This window comes from Dendronephthya gigantea, unplaced genomic scaffold (assembly GCF_004324835.1).
Source record: "Dendronephthya gigantea isolate DGI-Jeju-01 unplaced genomic scaffold, DenGig_1.0 000038F, whole genome shotgun sequence".
In the NCBI taxonomy this organism is placed as follows: domain Eukaryota; kingdom Metazoa; phylum Cnidaria; class Anthozoa; order Malacalcyonacea; family Nephtheidae; genus Dendronephthya; species Dendronephthya gigantea.
The window spans coordinates 1,492,872-1,514,061 of record NW_021163048.1 but is presented as its reverse complement, the minus strand read 5'-3'; the positions used below and the strand labels follow the sequence as shown (position 1 = coordinate 1,514,061).

At 37.7% G+C, this 21,190-nt stretch overlaps 3 protein-coding genes across 3 annotated transcripts; 1 reads left to right on the top strand and 2 right to left on the bottom strand.

The window, feature by feature from the left end:
- The first annotated feature begins 1,312 nt into the window (after positions 1-1,312).
- LOC114526324 lies at positions 1,313-9,918 on the top strand. Its single transcript, XM_028547904.1, has 7 exons — positions 1,313-1,740; positions 6,014-6,272; positions 6,878-7,149; positions 7,336-7,518; positions 7,941-8,110; positions 8,292-8,507; positions 8,974-9,918. Exons 1-7 carry the CDS (start codon positions 1,378-1,380, stop codon positions 9,233-9,235), a joined length of 1,725 nt encoding a protein of 574 aa, XP_028403705.1. The 5' UTR covers positions 1,313-1,377; the 3' UTR covers positions 9,236-9,918.
- A 614-nt stretch (positions 9,919-10,532) lies between these two features.
- LOC114526390 lies at positions 10,533-13,800 on the bottom strand. The gene is made up of 3 exons (XM_028547979.1): positions 13,675-13,800; positions 11,199-12,444; positions 10,533-10,930 (listed from the first exon to the last, which is right to left on the bottom strand). Exons 2-3 carry the CDS (start codon positions 12,423-12,425, stop codon positions 10,766-10,768), a joined length of 1,392 nt encoding a protein of 463 aa, XP_028403780.1. The 5' UTR covers positions 12,426-12,444; positions 13,675-13,800; the 3' UTR covers positions 10,533-10,765.
- A 1,382-nt stretch (positions 13,801-15,182) lies between these two features.
- Positions 15,183-19,500, bottom strand: LOC114526378. Its single transcript, XM_028547966.1, has 3 exons — positions 19,337-19,500; positions 16,148-17,251; positions 15,183-15,792 (listed from the first exon to the last, which is right to left on the bottom strand). The coding sequence occupies exons 2-3, from the start codon at positions 17,231-17,233 to the stop codon at positions 15,628-15,630; spliced, it is 1,251 nt and encodes a 416-aa protein (XP_028403767.1). The 5' UTR covers positions 17,234-17,251; positions 19,337-19,500; the 3' UTR covers positions 15,183-15,627.
- Between the last annotated feature and the right edge of the window lie 1,690 nt (positions 19,501-21,190).

The window sequence follows — 21,190 nt, the reverse complement described above, 5'->3', positions numbered from 1 at the left end:
ATCTGTGTCAGTGAAATCACATTGCTGCATGCTCGGAGCACTGGTTCGGAGTATATAGGTTCGGAGCCGATGTGCCGCTTGGTGACGAGTATACGAATGACGCATGCACTTAAAGAGCGTATTAAAAGAGAGCGACGCTAATAGAGGGAAATACGAACATTAAGAAGGATAATAAATATGGAATATTGTTTTGTCAAGCGTTAAAGCATTGAATAGATATTTGGTGCCATGTCGCTACTAAATTATTATTGGCAACTATGACAACACGAACACCTTTTCATTCTGTGGATCGACATAAAATAAACACTAAGTCCCCAGCGTGTGATATTTTCATTTAGCTAAGCTATCGAGAAACATATGCCCCAATTTTGAGAGCATATATGCCTCGCGTTTCCCGACTGTTTGAGTGGCTGGAATTCAGCCATGGCATACAAGACTATCTTTGTATTATCGCTGCTAAAATGCTGTGATAAATATCAGCTTCTTACAATTCGGTACGCCTTTAGTCTAACAATTCTTTTGGCTAAAGCGAAAATAGAAGGGTGAACTAAGAAAGCGAAACAAGCGGCCATGCCGAGGTCGCCATTTGTGTCCACAGAAGTTCAGTAAAAAGAAAACGAGTGTTCCCTATGGCGGCTAATAGTTCGAGAACAGATATGCTTTCTTAAAATAATACCACTTTCGAGCCAAATGTTCGCTTCATGAGTGTCATTAACGCGAAGCGGTTTTTCAGAAGTGAACAAAAGGCTCTCGATCATCGCAGGAGATTAGTGCTAACGGCTACGTAAATTTGCTCTTCAATATTAGCTTAGCGTCGAAAGAACGAAATAAAAACGCCTTTGGCTTGTATTTACCGTGGTCGCTGAGTCATAGCGAGCTGTATTTACTCAAAGATATCCGTGCTTACAGTCACACATGCGTTTAATAACAAATGAAAGCTTACGCCATCTTCAGGAAGACGAGAAATTTTAATATAAAAAGCCGTATAAAAAGACACAACACGTTTTTTTAGGATGCTTCTAATTAGATTCTGCGAGCGTCATACGCAAGCCTAGAAACAGAAAATTTGTATTGCTTAATTCTTTGGCTGATCAGGGAGTATTCCTCGGAAAAGCACGGAAATCTGTTTAATAATTTGGGATTTAAGAAGGAAACTGACTGAACGACAACCTGCTGTCGCGTTGAGGTTTAAGTGCGTGGTCTGAGGCCACTCCCAGCTAATGAGAAAAGACAGCTGAGCTTTGCGCGTGCGTAATTGCGCAAAAAATGCACGTGTTCAAAAAAAGAAAAACAAAGCTCTATTTATATTGATTTCTGCCATTGTGTGTCATGTCAGTTTACGATTAAGCCTCCGAGCTAAGAGCGTTGCTCGAACGGATGGTATCAGTTTTGGTTGTAAAAGACGTTTCGCCATTCTTAGGAGTCAATATGTTGGATAAAACTAATGTTCAGCACACAAGATCGAAGCAGAACTGTCTACGGCAGCCATTCATTCATCCCTTCAATATATCACGGGCTCTCCCAAGAACTACGACTTTAAACAAACGGACAAGAACACGGAATTTCTCCCAGAACTGCTGCGTTAATATGGGACCGTCGAAGCTATATACTTTGAGCGAAGAAGTTCTTGTTTTAATACTGGAATATCTTGACGCTAGGACACTTATACGATTGAGTAAAACTTGTCGTTTATTTCATCGACTTTGTCATTCGGATGTTATATGGCGTCACCGGTGTAAGGTAGGGTATATATGCTCATACAGACCGGCGTTAACAATATTTTTTATACATTTACTTAGCTGTTCGATTTTCGTAACTATAACTTGCGATCTTGGGAAGTTTTGGCCGAAAACAGCGAAATAATGCAATGAATTAATCATATTGTAGCCGAATACTCGGTCGTGCGACTCGGCTGTTGTGGGGTTTCCTCTGAGTGTTGTCAACTTCGCGTTCAGCCTAACGCCATATTTGTACGATTGTCAGGAGTTGTTTCGTGCAAGCTGGTCGATTATTGTCAAGATAAGGGCTCTCTTTCTTTGAATAAGTGAACGGGTTTTCTGTTGTTTCTTCGCTCGGTTTGACGGCATGGGGCAACGAGGGAATCGGTCCTTGAATAATGTTTACTTTACATGTCTTATCTATAATTCAAGAATAGCCATCAACGCTGAGATAAAGCGAAATGAATTTTAATTTAAAATCGGCACGAAATACACAGGAAACTAGATTCAGGGCGCGTTCAGGAGAATATAATGGGACGGAAAAGCAGTGTTTATAATCGGTGTACTATAAACTTTACGATGTAGACATTGACATGTATGTATATTCACGCTATCTCATAGCAGTCGAAAGCCTATCAATTCCCACGACTTTTCGCATTGTGTTGTTGTTATAAATGTAAAACACAATTCAAATTCGAGATGCTTCTGAAACGATATTTCAATTAAATAGCATTTGAAAAGCGTATTCAGCTTGCTGCGTATGTGATTGCATGTGTGTAAGATAGCGCTTTTTACCATCGTATGTCTAGACAAGTCGAGGTAGACTAGTCTCGTGACATTTTCACATCATCCAAAATGATATAATATGAACACCGTATCTGTGATAGTCAGGCGGTCTATTATCTCGGCAGTTGAAACGCCGGAAAAAGCATTATTTGTGGGCAAATGCAAATAGAAGGCCACATATTTGGCTTTAATATCAACCGAGTGCTAAATGTGTCAAAAACGTGGGCTGTCAACATCAACTAGTTTCCTGCTCACGCTTCGAGAGTTTTACAATAAAATATCCTCTTTCATTGTAAACACTTGAGGAAAATAATCAAGCAAAGACAAGCTAAGACCTGTGTATTATTTGTATTATTTATCTCGGAGTTGCCACCAATTCGCAACAATGTACCACATTTCTCACGTTTTTCAGCGTGCTCCGCAGGGGAGCGCACCGCAAACTCGCTGTACACGCAATGCCCTTGAAATATGTGGGGAATCATTCGCGTTCAATGCCAATCAACTTTGCAAGGCACTTCGCATGCCTTATTCACGCAAATCATCACGAATGTGCCGTATTTCGACGTATTCTTTGGCAGTTTTCTTGTCAAATTCACTGCAGGCGTTGGGTGATTTCTGGCGTCAAATTACGGACGAGGTTGGAGAGATGCTAAGAGTAGCGTGAGGCTCTATCTTCAAACCCAATGTTTATAGTCGGGTTCTTTCATGCTAAACCGCACCATCAAGCCTTTAACATTGTTTTGAGGAACTAACTACGGACTTGCCTGCAAAATGTGCGATTCAGAGCGTTCTTGCTACTAATGCCCATTCGGAATCGATTTAAGAAACTGTGAGATCAAGACATATTATAAACTTTGTTCTAGCATAAAGTTGTGCTAATTCAATACATTTTTCCTACTGTTTAAAGTCGTAAAGCAAATTGAGATATATCTATTTTCAATATTGATTATATTAATTTTCCGCGTGATGGATGAGAAGCCCTATATCTGGCATCCAATTTCAAAAATGCTGCAATATACAGGGTATATAATATCTTTAAATAACAAGTGTCAGTACGCATAGGCTGCTTATGATACTAAAGACGATCATTTGTATTATCACTAGACTATTTGGAGTCGTTTGACAAGATTCATGCCAAAGAAAATATTAACAAGATTTCTTCGTTATTGTTTTGACAAGACTCTCTTTTTCTCGAGGGTGCTCTCTAATTAAGGGCTGATGTGGGGCCTGCCTTGCACTTGTATATTGTCACAAATTACTAATACCCAAGAGTTGCTTTTCCTGTTTTTATTTTAGTAGTTCGCTTCTCAACTGTGAAAGCTATTCGTCTCTGTTCCGTACCTAAAACAAGAATATTTTAGATTATTTACATACAAGCCCCCTTAAGCTTAAAGCCAAACATATGACAGCATTCGGCGATGAAAGTTCTAATTTAGACAAGCGATATTACTGATTTATCTACACACGAAAGCGCTTTGCACAGACATGCTGGCTTGCCAAGCTTTTAAGGTCAGCTTATTGTTAGCGCGTTTTTACAAGATTAAGCCTTAAAGGGATTAAATCTCTCGAATTGAAAGGAATTGACTGGAGTCCGGACGCAAAAACAACATGACTTAAATAGTTTGTATTTGATGACCGCATGTAATATTTAGACGCTCGCATATTTGCTTTGCGATGGCAAAAAGCCTTTATCTCAAGCCAAATCTCATTTCCCTTTCTTATTGATGGAATGCCACCGCTCCTATAATGGATATATTGAATAGCAGCTTGTAATTTTAAATACCGACATTGGAGAAGTGTTTTTCTTCCACTTGGAAAAGCGATATTAAAAGCCAGATTTAGTTCCTAATTTTAACAAAAAGAAAACATTGAGATATTTGATAATCTGATTCATCGACTATCCGTGCTTACACTTGCTTCTGCTGAGGGGCTGTGTTTTGAATGGCAACAATGCGATGACCAAAATTACTTTGATGGCCAATGAAATTTGAACTTCCACCATAATAAGTAGGAAGTTATCAAATAACATAAGCACTTTGCATTTTTCTTTAATTTGTGAATTATTGTTGTTGCTTTAGGCGAAGTTGATTGAAAAAAGACGTGCAGCTCTGATGTGATATCGTTCGTAAAATATTCGCACAGCAACAATAAGCACGGGTCTGGTTTTCATTTTAAACATAACCGCCATTTTAGATTTAACATATAAGTATAGGCTCTTTCCGAAATTCCCTTGCACAGAGGTATTCTCGGTGAACATGTGGGTTATACTAGACTTGAATAATGCTTTAATATTGTTCTAATATAGTTCTTCTCAAGTTATATCAGTGCGGCTGATCTTAAATTGATCGAATACGTCACAATATATTTCATATGCCTGATATTAGAACTTTCTATCATTGTGATCTCGATAAGCAAAATCATGAAATGCACCATAATACGTCTGTGGCTGAAAGCTGCATGCATAATGCATAATTTTATGTAATGCAGGCATTTTGCACTTTGCGTTACCCTTGGAACACTTGTCACGTGCCGCTAAAGTTGCTAAAAGTATCAAACCTCTCCTCCATATTTCGCTGGCGTAACTACTGTAAGCAAAAGAAAGCTCTTTCTTGAACTGCCATGCAATATACTGAAATCTGAAAATAAAGGATATTACACCCCTTTCTGTGCCAATATACTATAAATTTGGAATGAAGCTTCGAACGTTCACTTCGGCGATTGCAGAATTCTTTGAACCCCAGACACAATTCCTAGAAAGCAGATAAGTACCACTCGTCGTTGACGTATCACAGAAAACATGTATTTGCTATTTTCGAAATACAGGTAGCTGTCGAAATGATTTTGAAGTTCAAAAGCTTTTCAATCGATAGTGTTGACCAAATGTTGTTAAACCGGGGACAAATACTGCCTGGATATATATACATCTCATCGTCATACATCTCGTATAGAGCTATACATATGGGCGCTTTTTGAAGGCTTCCATGTGGATTTTAGTTGATCAACTTGAAGCGCACCCCAAAATAGCAACACTCTGTGACATTGGCTGATAAATATTCCCCTGCTGGGCATAATTGATAATATTCAGTGTATTTTTATGGCTAAGGGTTATAAATTTTTTGAGTATTGTTGTCTGTATTTTAATTTTCTTCTGATCTTATCCGCCGTCAACATCACAATTTACAACTGTTAATTTAAGGATTGGGTTTTTTAGAAGTGGGAGGACCAGAAAGATTGAATTGGTTCCGATCACCGACCAAAATAAGAGTTTTTTTAAAGGAATTTGCCTTCCTGTTGCGATTATACGAATTTAAAATAACCCTCAGATATGTACGTCAGTTGTCTTTGCCATTAATTGACAACATCGGGAGATCACAGTTTGCAAACCTCCTGTCAAATATTCAGTGCAAAAACTATGAGCCTCAACTTCTGCCGTTTCTTTACAGCCTCGAAGGTATAGATATAGTTTCATGCTGTACTTTTTCCAAATATATTTTCTTTTTACCTTTCAGCTTGACTTCAATCTTCGTACCAAGTGGCTAGAATATTCTTATCTTTATCTATATGAACTATTTAGCAAGGCTAGTGTCCTAAAGAACGACCATAGCTTTTTTCGGCCTGTTAGTCAGCTAAAAACGTCCGTCATAGTCTGGTATCTAATAAACCCGGAGCCACCGAGTAACAGTGTTTGCCAACTCACGGCGAGTCAGGCGAAGTCGATCTGGAATTTGACAGATGATGATCTAGATAGAATGAATAATGAGGCAGAGGGTAAGTTGAAAATAAATAGAAATTCAGTATAGATTATCAGTGTAAAATCGTCAGAACCATGATAATGAAATATACGGGCAGGGAATGCTGCAATAGATGACCATTGTCACAGGATTCTTACTTATTGTGTAATTATTGCACTGGAAATCCATGAATATAATTTTCAATGCTAGCGATACAACAGATTGAGTATTCGTGCAACAAGACATGTATTTTATGCCAGTGTACAGCTGACCCGGCTGACCGCGATTACTAGCCTGGAACCACTGGAACGTGCCTAGAATAAAATCCATTTGCTTCAACTTATTTCTAAAGGGGTTTATATCCCTTTTGGCACACTAAAGCTAAAGTGAAATATAGTTCATGAGATATGAAGTACATGCAGTTTTCATCGCAAAACATGGTTAATTTCGATTCCACTCCTTTTTAGGCATTTACTTATAATTATTCCCCATGGGCATAGGCATAGGAATGATTCAAGCACGTATTTTCACAGTATTTTGGGTGTAATTTATGTTGTTCGAAACTTCGAATGGAGTAGGATTACTAAAGTAGCATAAAACCCCCGTATAATTAGTCTTTAATAATGTAAATTTCCTTTACAGATAACCTGTTTAACCATAATTACTACGACTGGGAATCACTCTACAAGTTGTTCGTTGCCAAACATGGAGGTATTATCCAAATGCAAAACTACGTACTTCGAAGATGTCTACGGAATAGGCAAGCCCTAGAGGAACACTATCAGCTATCATTGCACTCTTCACGACAACAGAAATGGTATCAGTTTTTGGATAACCGTGATACAGGAAACAAGTTTCTCAAGGCTTTGACTGAGCACATGCCGAAGGTCACACATAGTTACATGTTACATCAGGTAAGATACTCGTTAGAAACTTGAGGCATTTCCGAAATACTTCAAATGAAAACGTCAAATCGGGGAAAAAACTCGTGTTACAGTAGGCTACGTAGAATTTTATTGGCTTGATGACGACATTTCATGTTCAAATCCAATCTGTTGATATTTTTTTCGTTCAATATCTCTAAACAACTTTTTCCCTAGGTTACTGCAATGTATATTGATGGACATTTGAAAGGAGGCTTCGATACCGTGAAAGCGTACGCTGATTTTTGTGGTGTTTTCAAGACTTGGCTAGAGGATAAAAGTGTTAAACTATGGCCACCGAGACAGGGCGAAATGCTAATTAAGGACTACAAAGATTGTTTACTATATGTCAATAAGGAGGTAAATATATGAACAGTGTTTTATCTCTAGGTAGATTATGAAAATAGTTTCTTAAACTCGTTGTTGTATTTGAACCTTAGGATCAATTATTTGAAAAGTGGATATTCGAAATCTTTGAAGGATTAAATTGAAAACTTTCACAAAAGTGAAGCGTTTAGTATTTTTGTTGGCAAAAACGGACGTTTCTTCGTTCACCCCTTTTTGTCAATGGCTTTTTGTTTTAGCTGATGGTACCTTCAACCTTTCGAACTTTTGACCGGTGAAAATTATAGGAATAACCCTTGCCCCAAAAAAGTTGGACTGTAATTCGCATCTGACAAAGCCGTGTAATTTGTCCTTGCATGGGACCCTTGAAATCTGCACATATTGCACATAAACCTCTACAATGACACGATTGAATACTTATTTTTGTTTGTATTCAGATATCTACCGTGGCTGAAGAGTTAGAGATTTCGCTAAATGATTTCCTCAGCAAAGCAAAGCCTTACATTGAACGGCTACATGAAGTATGGCAATGGCAAAATAAGAAGGGCCAAGGATATATGAAGGAACACAGGCCGTCGCGTGTCGTAACTGAGCACAAATGTTACAAGTAAGTTCATACAAATTGTATGTACAAGAGACTGGGTATTTTTTGAAGTTGTAGGAGACCGTCATCAATTTTAGCTCGTGTTTATACAGTATGCAAATACACCTTCAGGAGTAGATTTCAGCTGTAAGAACAGAGACATGGTGTGGTCGATTGGTCAACTTGTATAATTTTCACAATCTAGGCGATTCTTAGAGAGAGGTAACTTCGCCGACTATTGCCAACTGAAGCAGTTTTTTGAGAGGCGAGAGATCGTCGTGGATTGGTTCAAGAAGAATGAATGGCTTCATGCATTATTGAGAGATTATTGTACAAGAGCATTGAGACCGGCTCACATGTCGGCAGAGATGGCGCCTGCACCACATTTACCTACAGATCCTATCACATTCTTAGTTCATAGGTGAGTTACCGTGGCATATATACCTGCAAACTATGTACAGTAAATCGCAAACTTACACCACCGACACTTTGCATGTTAAAATATTTGGTACGTCTTTTTTGCGGTTGTGGCTTACATATATGCACATCCTTGCCTAAGTCAAAATCTAATATAGCGTACAACTTGCCTATTGCTAAAAAATTAACGATTCCACCAAAAATATGTTCAAAAACACCCAGCAATTTCGAGATTCTCGCCTTTCAATTAGTACAGTACGTTCCAACAACCGTAAGGAAGGAACCAACAACCGTTCTTGGTTTAATTACACAATACCAGTCCCCGTTATATCATTTGGTCGCGGATTTTTGTCTACAATGTTGCGAACGTGCGACAAATTTTTGCAATTTTAGGAGCATGGACTGGAGTTAAGCTGTTTTTGAATGTCATAAACTATAGACGTTTAACAAAATCATGTATTTTCTTTCAGATTTTTAGAAACAGGCCTGAAGTCAGACTTCAACAAACTTAGAATGAAACTATCAGAAATTGGAAATTTACAATTGGAGAACTTGAACCGAAAGTCACGGCAGTTGCAGAGAGCAATCTCGCGTGATTTGAGGACAGAAGATAGCATTTATTTTAGCGAAGTTGACGCTCCACATTTTACGCACTGTTTCTATCCACCGCGTACTGATTGTTTTACCGGGAGGCAACAGTTTCCGTCGGTTGAAGTTGTAAATCTGGACTGATGGATATACGTGTGAAGGACGTGTAACAGGAAGTTGGGTGTTTCGCTTCATAATGCCTTTCTAATGGCTGGTGATACAACGTCACGATTCGTTTTGTTGTGCTTCTTGGTTTTGTTGTGCAAAGAACTTGACGCAAACCTGATCTATGTGTTGGGGCATAATCGTCCATCAGTACAAATCATCCTGTCAACAAAAATACTTTCATCCTGTCAATAAAAATACTTTCATCCCTGGCATAATTCCGCCAAGCACCGTCAGACAAATGATTGTCAGTCATATCGTTGGCGTTTAGCATTACAGAATGTTGGAAAATAAATGAACTAGACAGTTGTGGTTTCATATTTAAAATATGTTGCCACTAATATCTATATCGTCACATTTATATGCTGCTGGTAAAAACCAACAGTGAATTGACATTCCGAGGAAAACGGACCTATTCCATAATTAGAAACATGTTGAAAATTTATAACTGTAACTATGAATCTTGTGTATATATCGAGGTATTATTGAACATGTTGAAATTTGGGCTGTTCTGTTATGTTAGTTCGGCAAAGGCAGTGCCGATAGCAAACATACAGCTGTGAAATATTGACTAATGTAAATGGAAACTCAAAATTTGTGTTAATAGCTACGGTAAATGAAAATCCACCAGACTCGTACAAACGAAGTTTGCTTTTATGTTATAGATACATCCAGTGCTCCTTCGTCCAAATTGTCATTTTCCATCTTTCTCCAAGAAAGCTTTGGACCAGACAAAGCTTTCTCCATCTTTCACAAAGCTTTGGACCAGGCAAATATCCAAGTTGCTTTGTATATCTTCTTTTATGGCATACTCCTCCTCTTTGGATATTCGAATCCAGAAAACGCCATTCCTCTTGAGCCTTCAATTTCCAAGATAAGTGTTAACTGTTATTGCATTTCAAGGAAACACACAAAAACTCAAACTATAGAAAAAGTTGGGTCTAATTGCATTTGCCTCGCCACCGCACTTTTAAGAAGGGTTTATCCTTCTCTGTAACCAGAGATTTGCTAGGCGGGAAACGAATTTTTGGAATAAATATGAGAGAGCCCAACATATAACTTTTAACATTAAAGCCATTAAAAAAAGATATGTTGGTAACGTTTCGTCTTTAACTTCTTCAGACCCATGTTCAGACTAATGATAAAATGCATGAAACGTTACGAACTATTCTAAGAAGGTTTAGTAGTTTGGGATAGTAGTTGAGAATGTGGGCAGAGAGGAATTACAATACAAACAAAACGACAACCAAAGAATATGCAACTTTATTACTGTTATTTATTTATTATATACAACAATGTCGAGCATGGCGTAACAGGCTTAATAATATTTGGAGGGGGCGAACAAATGTCAACGCGACAGTGGCGATTTCGGTGAGAAATTCTCAAGTCTGTTATCAACATTTCTGCTAAATTTGAAGAGGGAGGAGGACTTCAGCCCACCTCGCTCCCCCACGCATCTTACGCTGTGATATCGAGAAAAATTGGCCCCTCTGATGAAACGGATGGAATCTATGTATCGTCGTATTTCGAGGTAAAGACATCACTTCCACTTCCTGACGTTTCGCTGTAGTTATCATCAATGAACTGGTTATCATTCATGTTACCTCCTTCAGGCACATTTTCTTCAACTACATAAATTTCCTCTTTTACGAGATTTTCAATTTCTTGTATACGCTAAAATTAAAATAAGAAAGAGCATAACGGAATCTACCATTGGAAAAAGCACAACGTAATTTTGCAGCAAGTACGGAGTTACCGGATTTCGCGGGAGCGTCAGTGCTTAAGCAATTTATTTTCATCCCACTCAAGTTTTCACAAAAAATTATACAGTTTAACGAAACTGTTAAAAATATCCCTAAGAGTGGTTGTTTTTTAAATTTATCAAAGAATTAATCTGGTGTCAGGTTTTAAAAAGTAACTACAACTACTGCAGTTTGACTACCTGTGTGATTTTTGGTCCTTCTGTTACGTATCCAAATAATTTTGCTTCATCAAAACTTTTATGAAGTAATTCTAGGGAATCATCGTGTCTGCCCTGTCTGTAATACAAATCACTCTCGACCATCTGGAATTGAATTTTAGAGCCATTTGGTGCACTGCCTAAGAGATCACGCTTTATAGCTTTCACGCACTCAGCGGCGAGATCGATGGAATTTTTCGTAACTGTTCGTCTCTTTCGTCCGAAAATGGAATTCGATTCCAAATGGATCCTTGCACTTTTTATCAGGGCGTAAAACCTTTTTTTGTCACTAACGCGTTGGTTTGAATCCTGCGAACCAATTTCACTCATTTTCTGAAAACTGGTTAAGGCAAGTTCCTTAAACTGCTCGTCCGGTTGTGCAAAAGTTCCCATAAATTTATCAAGATAACTTCCGTAGACCTCGTGATAATGGGAAAGCTCCTCGAAACTGTGGCCAGACTCAAAACACTGTTCAGCCAAGTCAAGATATCTTTTCGTTTCCCCTAATTTGTTTTCATACCTGTAACTGGCGCTCATTATCAGGTGAGCTTGTGCGTGGTAAAGGGGTGGGAAACGGGTGTGGTCCGCGAGTTTGTGGGCCTCGCTGGCGAACCGCCTCGCTCTACGCAAATCGTTTTGATACAAAGCGCACTGCGCTCGTTCTATTGTGACAGCCGCTACAATATCAAAGTCCCCCTTTTCACGATATATCTTCACTATTTTCTCGGAACAACGATCAAGTTCTGTGAAGTCACCATTGTCTTGGAAGAATACGAGAATTGTTTTAATCTTTTCTAAGGCTTTGCTTGGAGTATAGATAACTTTTGTTGGCCCGCGGAAAAGCATTAGAGGGAATGTTAAAATTTTCATAAACAGTTCACTGAAAGGCAAGTTCAGACTGGCATCTTTTAAGCGCTCTATTATGGCTTTGTCATCAACATTTTCTGAATCTTCAGCAGCAGCAGCCTCGTTTTCGTGCGAAGACGAGGGACTTGGAATAATAGATGAGACGTTTTCAGCACCAAGCTCAATGATGCGTCCATGTTGGTTTCTATCAACACTTCCATGCGTTACGTCGTGTACGAATTTGGCATCCAGCTCTGCGAGTATTGCTGGCGGTAACGTCAACACATACGCTTTAAATTCTTCCATAAAGGTTGTGTCTTCAAAATTGGTTTCCAAAGGTGTTGGAAGCGGGAATCGGTCCATACGAATCGTGATAAAATAACTAAATAAATAAAATAATAACTAAAATAGAACGATTTGAATTACGGCTAGAAAAATGTCTTCTTTCGTAAAACATTGATTGGCGACTACCTGGTTGATATCACTTTGCCTTACAATATCTGAAAGGAAGTTATTAGTCGAAAAAGAGCGGGGATATTGCTGATTTTGGCTTTTTCAGCCGGCTGTATAACTATATTTTAAGTATTTTAATAGTAGCCGTAGGTTTCTATTTAGATTGGCCATTTCTGTCACTAAACTAAAATTAACTAGCTTCAACCGTGCCGGCGTGCCCAGAACGACTGCTACAGTGCTACTAGTTGTGAATGGTTGTTACTCCTGTCCAAGGTTAAATTGAGCCCTCGTTATAACTTCACTCTTGCCTTGGCCTTTATTAATGCAAATAAAAGACGTTTGAAAGTCGTACATGCCTTTGTTGAAAAAACGAAAATTAAAACGAGCGGCGAAGAAGACTACATTTGCTTTATGACATGTACAGCCTATGTAGAATCACTTTTTATAAGAGAATTTGAAAGAGACTATGAAATCAAAACTGATGTTGGCTAATCGTTCTGTTTCAACAATTATAACTAGTAGACACAATCATAGCATAACCCCCCCCCCCCCTATTTTAGCCATTTTTTGTGGCGGGCGGACAACACAATGCTTTTATTTTAATTTCAGCCCCCCTAAAAATCTAATGTTCGCCGCCCCTGCTTTTTCTGTATTGTCTTTTCTTATACAATATTTATGCTTAGTGGCAGGTTATGAAAACGCTTGCCGGTTTTTCATGTGACATCAAGACCTATATAGTTTTTATCGCATAACAACGAATTTATGGTAGATTACTACAGTATACTGGGGTAATAGGGCCAGAGAATTGCGGCAAATTTATGGGCGCTATCCATTATACGGCAAGAACGGCCAAAACGGTCCTGTTAAATACTCTATTTCAATCAAAATATGACCGGTTTGGCCATTTTGGCCCTTTAAAGAAAAGCGCCCTGTAACGTACGAAAACCACTGCCACTGGCCAAGCCACAAGCAAAATAAGCGTTATATTTATATCGCAATTGGAGATAACAGCTAAACGTTTATAAATTTTGTCTACATTAATGCAATAGCATTGAATTGATTACATTTCTATTTTACAAAGCGTAATTGCATTTCGTTTAGAGGTAAATTTGTGCGACAGACACGCATATTTAAATGTAATCGATACTGTATAGTTTACCTCGCTGACGATTTTCGGCTGTAGAATTACAACTGAATTACACTTCATCAGCTCAACAGGTCACGGCTGAGGACTGCGATTGTACAATTTTCTTGATTTCTCTGTCAGTCGAGGCAGTGGTCTTGATTAACAGCGATTTTTAAATCAATACTGATCAAATGATTTAATACACCGATTTCATTTTCCTTTAGCGCCGTTCACAGAAAAATAAAAAATTCCCTGATTATAAAGTATGACGTAATTTACGGGCCGAATTGTAAACGGGCCGAATCGAATATATGTTTACAAAATGAAAATATCCCACTGATCTCCATATAAGACAAAACTGTTACTATACTGCTATTTTACACAGAAACATTTTGATTGGATAAGTACACTTTTGCGAGTTTGCCGACTGTAATGAATCTAGCCTTCCGAGGTGCCGCGCGCCTCTATACCACTGAGCTATATAATTCCTGGAGTAAGTGCATACTAGGAAAAAAGTGTCTGCAATGTTTATACTGTAATATTTATGAATTGAGTTAAAAATAAATATCTACTTCCCATGCAGTTTTCTGATTTTCTGATTATGCAACTGAGAAATTGCTTTCTGTGATCAATATTAATTCGAAGAAGAAAGCTGTGCGAATGAGGCAGTTCAATAATTCATTTCAGCCCGCGGACATGGCTATATATAGGAAGCGTTCTCCTTCGTCAAACGCAATAACCATCTTAAAAATACCCTGAAAAGAATTGGAACCTCAGTTCAATTTTAACTGTCAGGGCATATGTTAAGAAGGAATTTAAACGAAACTGTTGTGTCCTAACTTTAGCTCATCTAAAGAAGGGATGTTCCAATTGGCTCCTTTTGATCCGTGAGGGAAGACGTGTTAGACAGTTCGATTTATGAAAACGGCTTCGTGCATGTCGGCCATGCAAACTTATCTTATATATATATATATATATATTCATTTAATTATATCAGTAAATCCATGACTTGAATAATGTGTGTTCCCTTGTCTATAATCGCCGAATTTATTCAGATATTGTATTTCAGTGAAAAACGAAAAATCCCCGAATTCAGATAATGCGGAACCGAAAGTATTTATAATAACAATAACAGAATGTAAACAGAATGTTTAATTTATTATACCGAACTCAAACAGAACAGACATCACTTTGTCTGCAAAGACTGTTTGATACAGCAGATACACTATATTTGCCTTGGGAAAACTTTACTGCAGGTGCGGACACAGCTTCGGCTCACAGACAAAATGAAAGCAGGCATTATACCGCGATGTCGGGCATAATAGCACTCAAGTTATTATTTCAGTAAAACGCATATTCTCATATTTTTATACTCCTGATATAATCCCCTTGAATTTTTACAATAAACTTTTACAATCTATATACAGAAAAACTAAATTAATACAGAATATACTACAAATGATACATATAGCTACGCATATATATAAAGTTTGTTTTTGAAAATTTTAAGTGAACTATAGAATTCCTAATTTCAACTGCCTGGTATTGAATTCCCAATTGATAATGAATTAAACTGGTATCATTGAATTGGTGATAAATTAGGATTAAAATTAGGAAAACTTATCAGTAACTATGTTGACATATGTACAGTGATATACAAATGAGTCAGAAAATTGAAGTCTAAATGGAGAACAATTATAGGCCCCTAACCATAGTTATAGCGGGTTTCCACTAGGGGAATTTTTTCGCGCGACGCGATATCTGCAATCCGCTGATGTGATCGGTTTGCGAAAAAGTATAATCACTTCCTACTTTTTATCTGTTCGTGGAAATAAATTTGCCTATTGCGGGAAAACGAGTTTAACGTGCCGTGGTCGACAGTAAGCCAGTTCGCAGGTTGAACCTTTGTGATATCAAATACACCATAACATATATAGAGCCGATGCTATTGGTATATTTTATACACCGGTTTAACAGCTCGAGGTTTTAAAAGTATTTTGACGAAAAATATCCGTCACTTTCGCTCTGTGATGTTTCATCGTAATGGCCATAATAACCACTTTCGTCATCACTAATGGAATCTTCACCAATACTATTTAAACGTGGACGTTCCTGGACTACTGGCTGGCGTCCTCGTATTTCTTGCATGCGCTGAAATGTAAATTAAAGTTTGCCGTTTTATGATGAATTTTCGTAGTTCGTCCCCGGTCCCCACCCCGTATTTCTACTAACAGACGATGATGCGTCAAGGCGAACTACCATTCAAATTATGCAGATAATTCGTGTTGACGGATGGATCGTCTGTTGCCCGTGTTCACACACAGACGAAGTAGTAGATGAACTATCTTTCGCTTGCCCAAGTTCGTCTAGACTCTAGACGCATGATCTGTCTTTAGGATAAAACGGGTCAAAACTCGATTGTAATCGACGATTAAAAATCTGGTTTTCACATCGGAAACTGGCCGAATAAAGAAGGAAAAAAGTATCAGTGGATATATTGCTATACCTGTTTGATTTTTGGTATTTCCGTTTTGTATCCAAACTGCAGTACTTCATCCCAGCATTTTTCAAGTAACTTAAAAGCATCAGCGAATTTTCCTTGTCTATAATACAAGTCACTTTCTACCAACTGAAATTGGATTGTAGTCCCGTGTGGTAAACTTTCAAGGTGGTCACGTTTTATAACCTCGACAATTTCAGCGGCCTTAGCAATAGCAGTTGCCTGCACTGTTCGGTTCATTCGACCGTGGGAAGAATTCGAATCTAAATAAATCCTTGCGCTTCTCATCATGGAATAAGGCTTGTTTTTCTTATCAACACGCTGACTGGCACTTGAATCTTTTGAACTGATTTCGCTCATTTGCCGGAAGTTGGTTAAAGCGAGTTGTTTCAGCTGTTCGGTTCGTTCTCCGGACGTTCCCAAAAATTGATCAAGAAAACTTCCGCATAGCTCATAGTAATGCGCCAAGTCCTCTATACTGTAAACGAACTCGAAATATTGTTTAGCCAAGTTTAGGCACTTTTCCGCTTTCCCTAACAGACGCTTATTCCTGTAATAACGGCTCATGACGAGAAAAGCTTGCGCCTGGAAAAGAGGTGGGAAGTGCGTGCTTTCGGCGAGTTCTAAAGCTTCATTTGCAAGCTGCTTCGCTCCTTTCAAATTGTTTCGATACAAAGCACACCGTGCTCGTTCTACTGTCACAGCTGTTACGATGTCAAAATCTCCCTTTATGCGATTCTCTTCTATCACTTTACTGGAGTAAAAATCATGCTCTTTAAAATCGCCATTGTCCTCAAAGTGTATGAGGTGTGCTCTAATTTTTTCGTATGTTTCGCTCGGAATGTAAATTACTTTTGCTGGCCCACAGAAGAGCGAGTAGGAAAATGTTGAAAACTTAATAATTAGTCGATTTAGTTCAACCAGGCTGTTGTTTAATAGATTTATTAATTCCTCGCTTTCAAAATTTTCAGCGTCATCCATAGCAAACTGAGCAGGATCCGAGAATATGTTTTCAACTTCAGGACATAGATTCAAAATTAATTGTTGGAACATATTGGGTGATGCAGATATGGGGCTATTTTCTAGTTCCATGATGCAACAGAACAAACACTAGAAAATAATAATATAAAATATTTTAAAAGATTGGATTATTGAAATAAAGGTAAAATTTCGTATCATGCATTGGCATTTAAAGGCGCGGGATTACAGTATCTATACGACTATATAGATTACAGCGTCAGTGCAGCTTATAACAATCGCACGCCTGCTGTCAGTTTAAAAAGATCAGCATTTCATAAACACGTTAATCAACTGTTATTGTTGCCAAATATGGAGTTGGAGCTGCACGCCTGCACCAACAGGAACAAACACAACGCTATGTTTTCAGGCTCAGCATTGAATTTTCTTATTTTATACGGCTTAGCGACACTTATAAACCTTTTTTTACATGATGTGCGTCTATAAAGAGGGGGGGCAAGGGGGGGTCTTGTCACGAAATCACAAAGGTGTTTTTAAGATTTCACGAATCACGAAGAAGATCATTTCATTTTCACGATTTTTACGACTAGTTGAGACTTTGCAGCGGGAAGACTGGGAAATTAGGCGGAAAGCTACTGTTTTGACTATTCTACCTTTCGTTTAGTTGGGGCCCAGTATTTAATCTAAAAAATTATAAATAGTGGTAAAATATTGGGGAAAATAAGATGCCTTTGCCAGCGTTTTAGGTCTTCACGAGTCACGGAACGCATTTTAATCACGATTCACGGAATGGCATTTTCTCAAATCACGCATCACAATACAGAAATGATGCTAATCACAGATCACGAAAGTACCCTTGCCCCCCCTCTATAAAGTTGTCTTAACCATTTTAATTTGTCTAAATATTGCTTACAATATTTACGTCATAGACACAAGTTTAAATGCGTTTTTCCATACGCTACCTTACTTGAATATTATTTTTTTGCTAAGGTTCAATTTCATTCGATGAATGATTTCCAATAGTTGCTTATCAAAAGTGCTCCGTCGGCCATGCAGGCTAATCAGTTGTGTAAAGCCTTCACATTGCTCAATATTTTCAAAGTGGCATATGAAATGAAAATTTCGATATCGCATTTTTTGCATTTTCGAATTTCAAATCCATCATAAATACACCAATCTGGTCGAAACGTTTAGGAAAATATTAAAGATTAGTCCAACCTGGCTGACGATGTTATTCGGCAATAGATTTATTAATTTCTTTCAGACTATTTCAGACTATTTGAAATTGGGTGATGCAGAAGGGGGCTATCAGTAGAAGCGTTAGGTTAAAACATATTGTTAAAATGAATAGGGCGGATGAGGGTCAAAGAAATTTTTTTTGGGGCGAGATCTTATTAGCTAGTGAAGCGAAATCGCATGAAACTATAAACTAATTAGGTAACATGAAACGAGCTGGGGGGAAAACTGGGGGTATACAACAAAATTGGGAGGGGGGTTCTCTTCCCTCTTGCGTCGCCACTGCCACTGGGGCCATTTTCTAGTCCATGTTCTAGTTCCGAATTAATACGAATTTTATATCATACCATCACTAGGACGAAGGAATGTTTGGTCTGCCCGTTATGAATATTTTCGCGTTTCTTTAATCCATGTTTTATAAACACGCACGTTTTGCTTCAAATGTTGATATTTAATAGAATTTCATGATCACGCAATCTTTTTCAAAATATGACGCGTTCGCAGTTGTTTTTGCACAGTGTTATTTACAGCATCAGAACTGCTCATCGGACGCCTGCTGTTTTAAATAAAAGATAATTTCTTTTATTTATCTTTTAAGACGAACCTTAGTTCATATTCATTCAGTAGCATAGCAAACCACGCTATGTCCGCGTTTATACACAGACGAACTATATTTCGCTTGCCCAAGTTCGTCCAGACGGATGATCCATCTCTCCATTTTCATATACTGTTTTAACCTCAGTTATTAAAGTGTGAATTAGGCCTATTTCGTTGTCATAGCCCGCTTAATCAGTCTCGTGACAATCGAATGAATCGTTTAGAACTATGATGAGCATTTGTAGCTTAGCGACACACATAAACCATTATTATTTCTTCATGATGCGCGTCTAAAGTTCACTAGACCCTTTTCTAAAAAAATTCTAAATATATTTCTCATAATATATACATCGTAGACACAAGTCAAAATACGTTTGTCCATACCTTGCTTGAATATTACTTTTTTATGAATATTTGCAACAATTGTCATTCGATGAATGATCTTCAAACTTGCCGATCAGTAGTGTTCTTGATATAAAGTAATTCTGAAATGTTTCAACGCATTTTGTTTCTTCAAACAGCTCCACTCGTTCATGGTGTTGTGTACAGCCTCTATATTTACTGCGTAGAAAAAATTCCCTTTAAATTATGACGTACATGTAAACAAAGAATTTCATTTGCTTTGCTGAAAGGTTTCTGATTACACTCTTAGTCACTAGGCGTCATTTCCTGTTTGTACTATTTCGAGGAATTGGGATTCTAATAACAATCATGTGATAATTTCGAAAAAATTTCGCGTCACCACTATTGTTACATTAATACTAACTCACTTTTTTCCAGTGATTGCTACGAATCAAATTTTAGACAGCAAGAATGTGTTATTTAGCTTTCTAACATTATCTTTTTATGACACAATTTTAATGTAAATAATAAATTTCTTGCTGTTATGAACTGAAGAAAGGTAGCTAAATAACAGCTATTTCTGCATAAGACTTAAAAGGGTCTGTTTACTTCCATTTCGTTTTTATTGAGACACCCTGTAGAATCAGCGACGCATACTATTGCGGGGGCGTCAGCTTTAGGCCGTCACCAACAGTTCACTGATCTAACTCAGAGGAGGTTGGACAGCTGTCACGTGAATTTCTCGACCAATGAGATTGCGCTATTTTCCAAGCGTGCTTGCGAAGATTTTGAGCGAGAAAATTTACATAAGACGGAGAAACATAAAAATATTGAGTATATTTTTTAAAGTTTACTGATTAAAACGCATATTTTTTGAAAAAAGATTCATTGGACTGGCGATATCTGTCGAGATTATCGAGGTAAGCGTTACTTTTTAAGTCGATTTTTATAACTGAAGTTGGTCGGGTCGTTCCGAAGTGATGAGTCATGTGCTTGTCTGTTTACAATTTTCAAAGTTGAAAATCTCGAATTCCTGTGGTTCGATTTTTGAGATTCTTTGTAAGAATGAAGTTAAGTATGTAAAAAAAAAATCGGCTGGATCGACCCCTTGCGACCCCACACCATTTCCGAGATATCGGGCTTTGAATTTACCACTCTTGTTTTGAGATGTTCAAAATAGCGCATTTCGGGTCAATGGGATATTTCCCTTTCAAATATTGTTTAGCTACATAATTTGTAATATTAATGTAAATTTTATTTGTATTCATGGTTTAACTTCCTTAGTTATTAACATTTAGACGGGAAAATAGTATTTTTTTGTATTTTATATAGATTTCCATTTTTGGCAGTGACGACTCCTATGCTCATTCGCTAACGCCTAGCTGTAATCCCACAACGTGGTCAATTGAGTGTTAGATCAGCACATTTCAAACAACCAGAAGGCTTACCACCACCACCACCTTCACAAAATTGATAAATATGAAACATATTGTGTGATTATATGTTTTCACTTCTTCAGTAAAATAAACTGACATTTTATATTGGTTCTGTTCTTTAGATGCTTGTTGATGTTTACAGTTAGTGTGAGTTAAGATCTGCATTACTAAGCCATTGTGTGTTAGAACTGGCAATATTTATGTATATTAGGTTGATTGAAAAGCTAAAGGCATGAACACCTTATCTAGTACAATTGATCTTCAAGTTTGCATGAATTGTAAATGCTATTAGCATAGAAACAATAGCATAGAAACAAAAAACAATGGTGTGTGTATGCAGGTTTTTACTTTTTTGAACATCATGTAAATATATGTATAAATGCAAAATCTTGGCTGTTTTGTCAAGGCAATTTTACTTACAATATTTTATAACCATAATAAAATTTGATGAGTTTATTTA

Coding starts and splice junctions, on each gene's coding strand:
- LOC114526324 (XM_028547904.1), top strand. CDS start 1,378: ATGGTATCAGTTTTGGTTGTAAAAGACGTTTCGCCATTCTTAGGAGTC. Junction 1,741..6,013: donor TATGGCGTCACCGGTGTAAG/GTAGGGTATATA, acceptor TTTACCTTTCAG/CTTGACTTCAATCTTCGTAC. Junction 6,273..6,877: donor AATGAATAATGAGGCAGAGG/GTAAGTTGAAAA, acceptor TTTCCTTTACAG/ATAACCTGTTTAACCATAAT.
- LOC114526390 (XM_028547979.1), bottom strand. CDS start 12,425: ATGGACCGATTCCCGCTTCCAACACCTTTGGAAACCAATTTTGAAGAC. Junction 10,931..11,198: donor AAGGACCAAAAATCACACAG/GTAGTCAAACTG, acceptor TTTTAATTTTAG/CGTATACAAGAAATTGAAAA.
- LOC114526378 (XM_028547966.1), bottom strand. CDS start 17,233: ATGGAACTAGAAAATAGCCCCATATCTGCATCACCCAATATGTTCCAA. Junction 15,793..16,147: donor AAATACCAAAAATCAAACAG/GTATAGCAATAT, acceptor TTTACATTTCAG/CGCATGCAAGAAATACGAGG.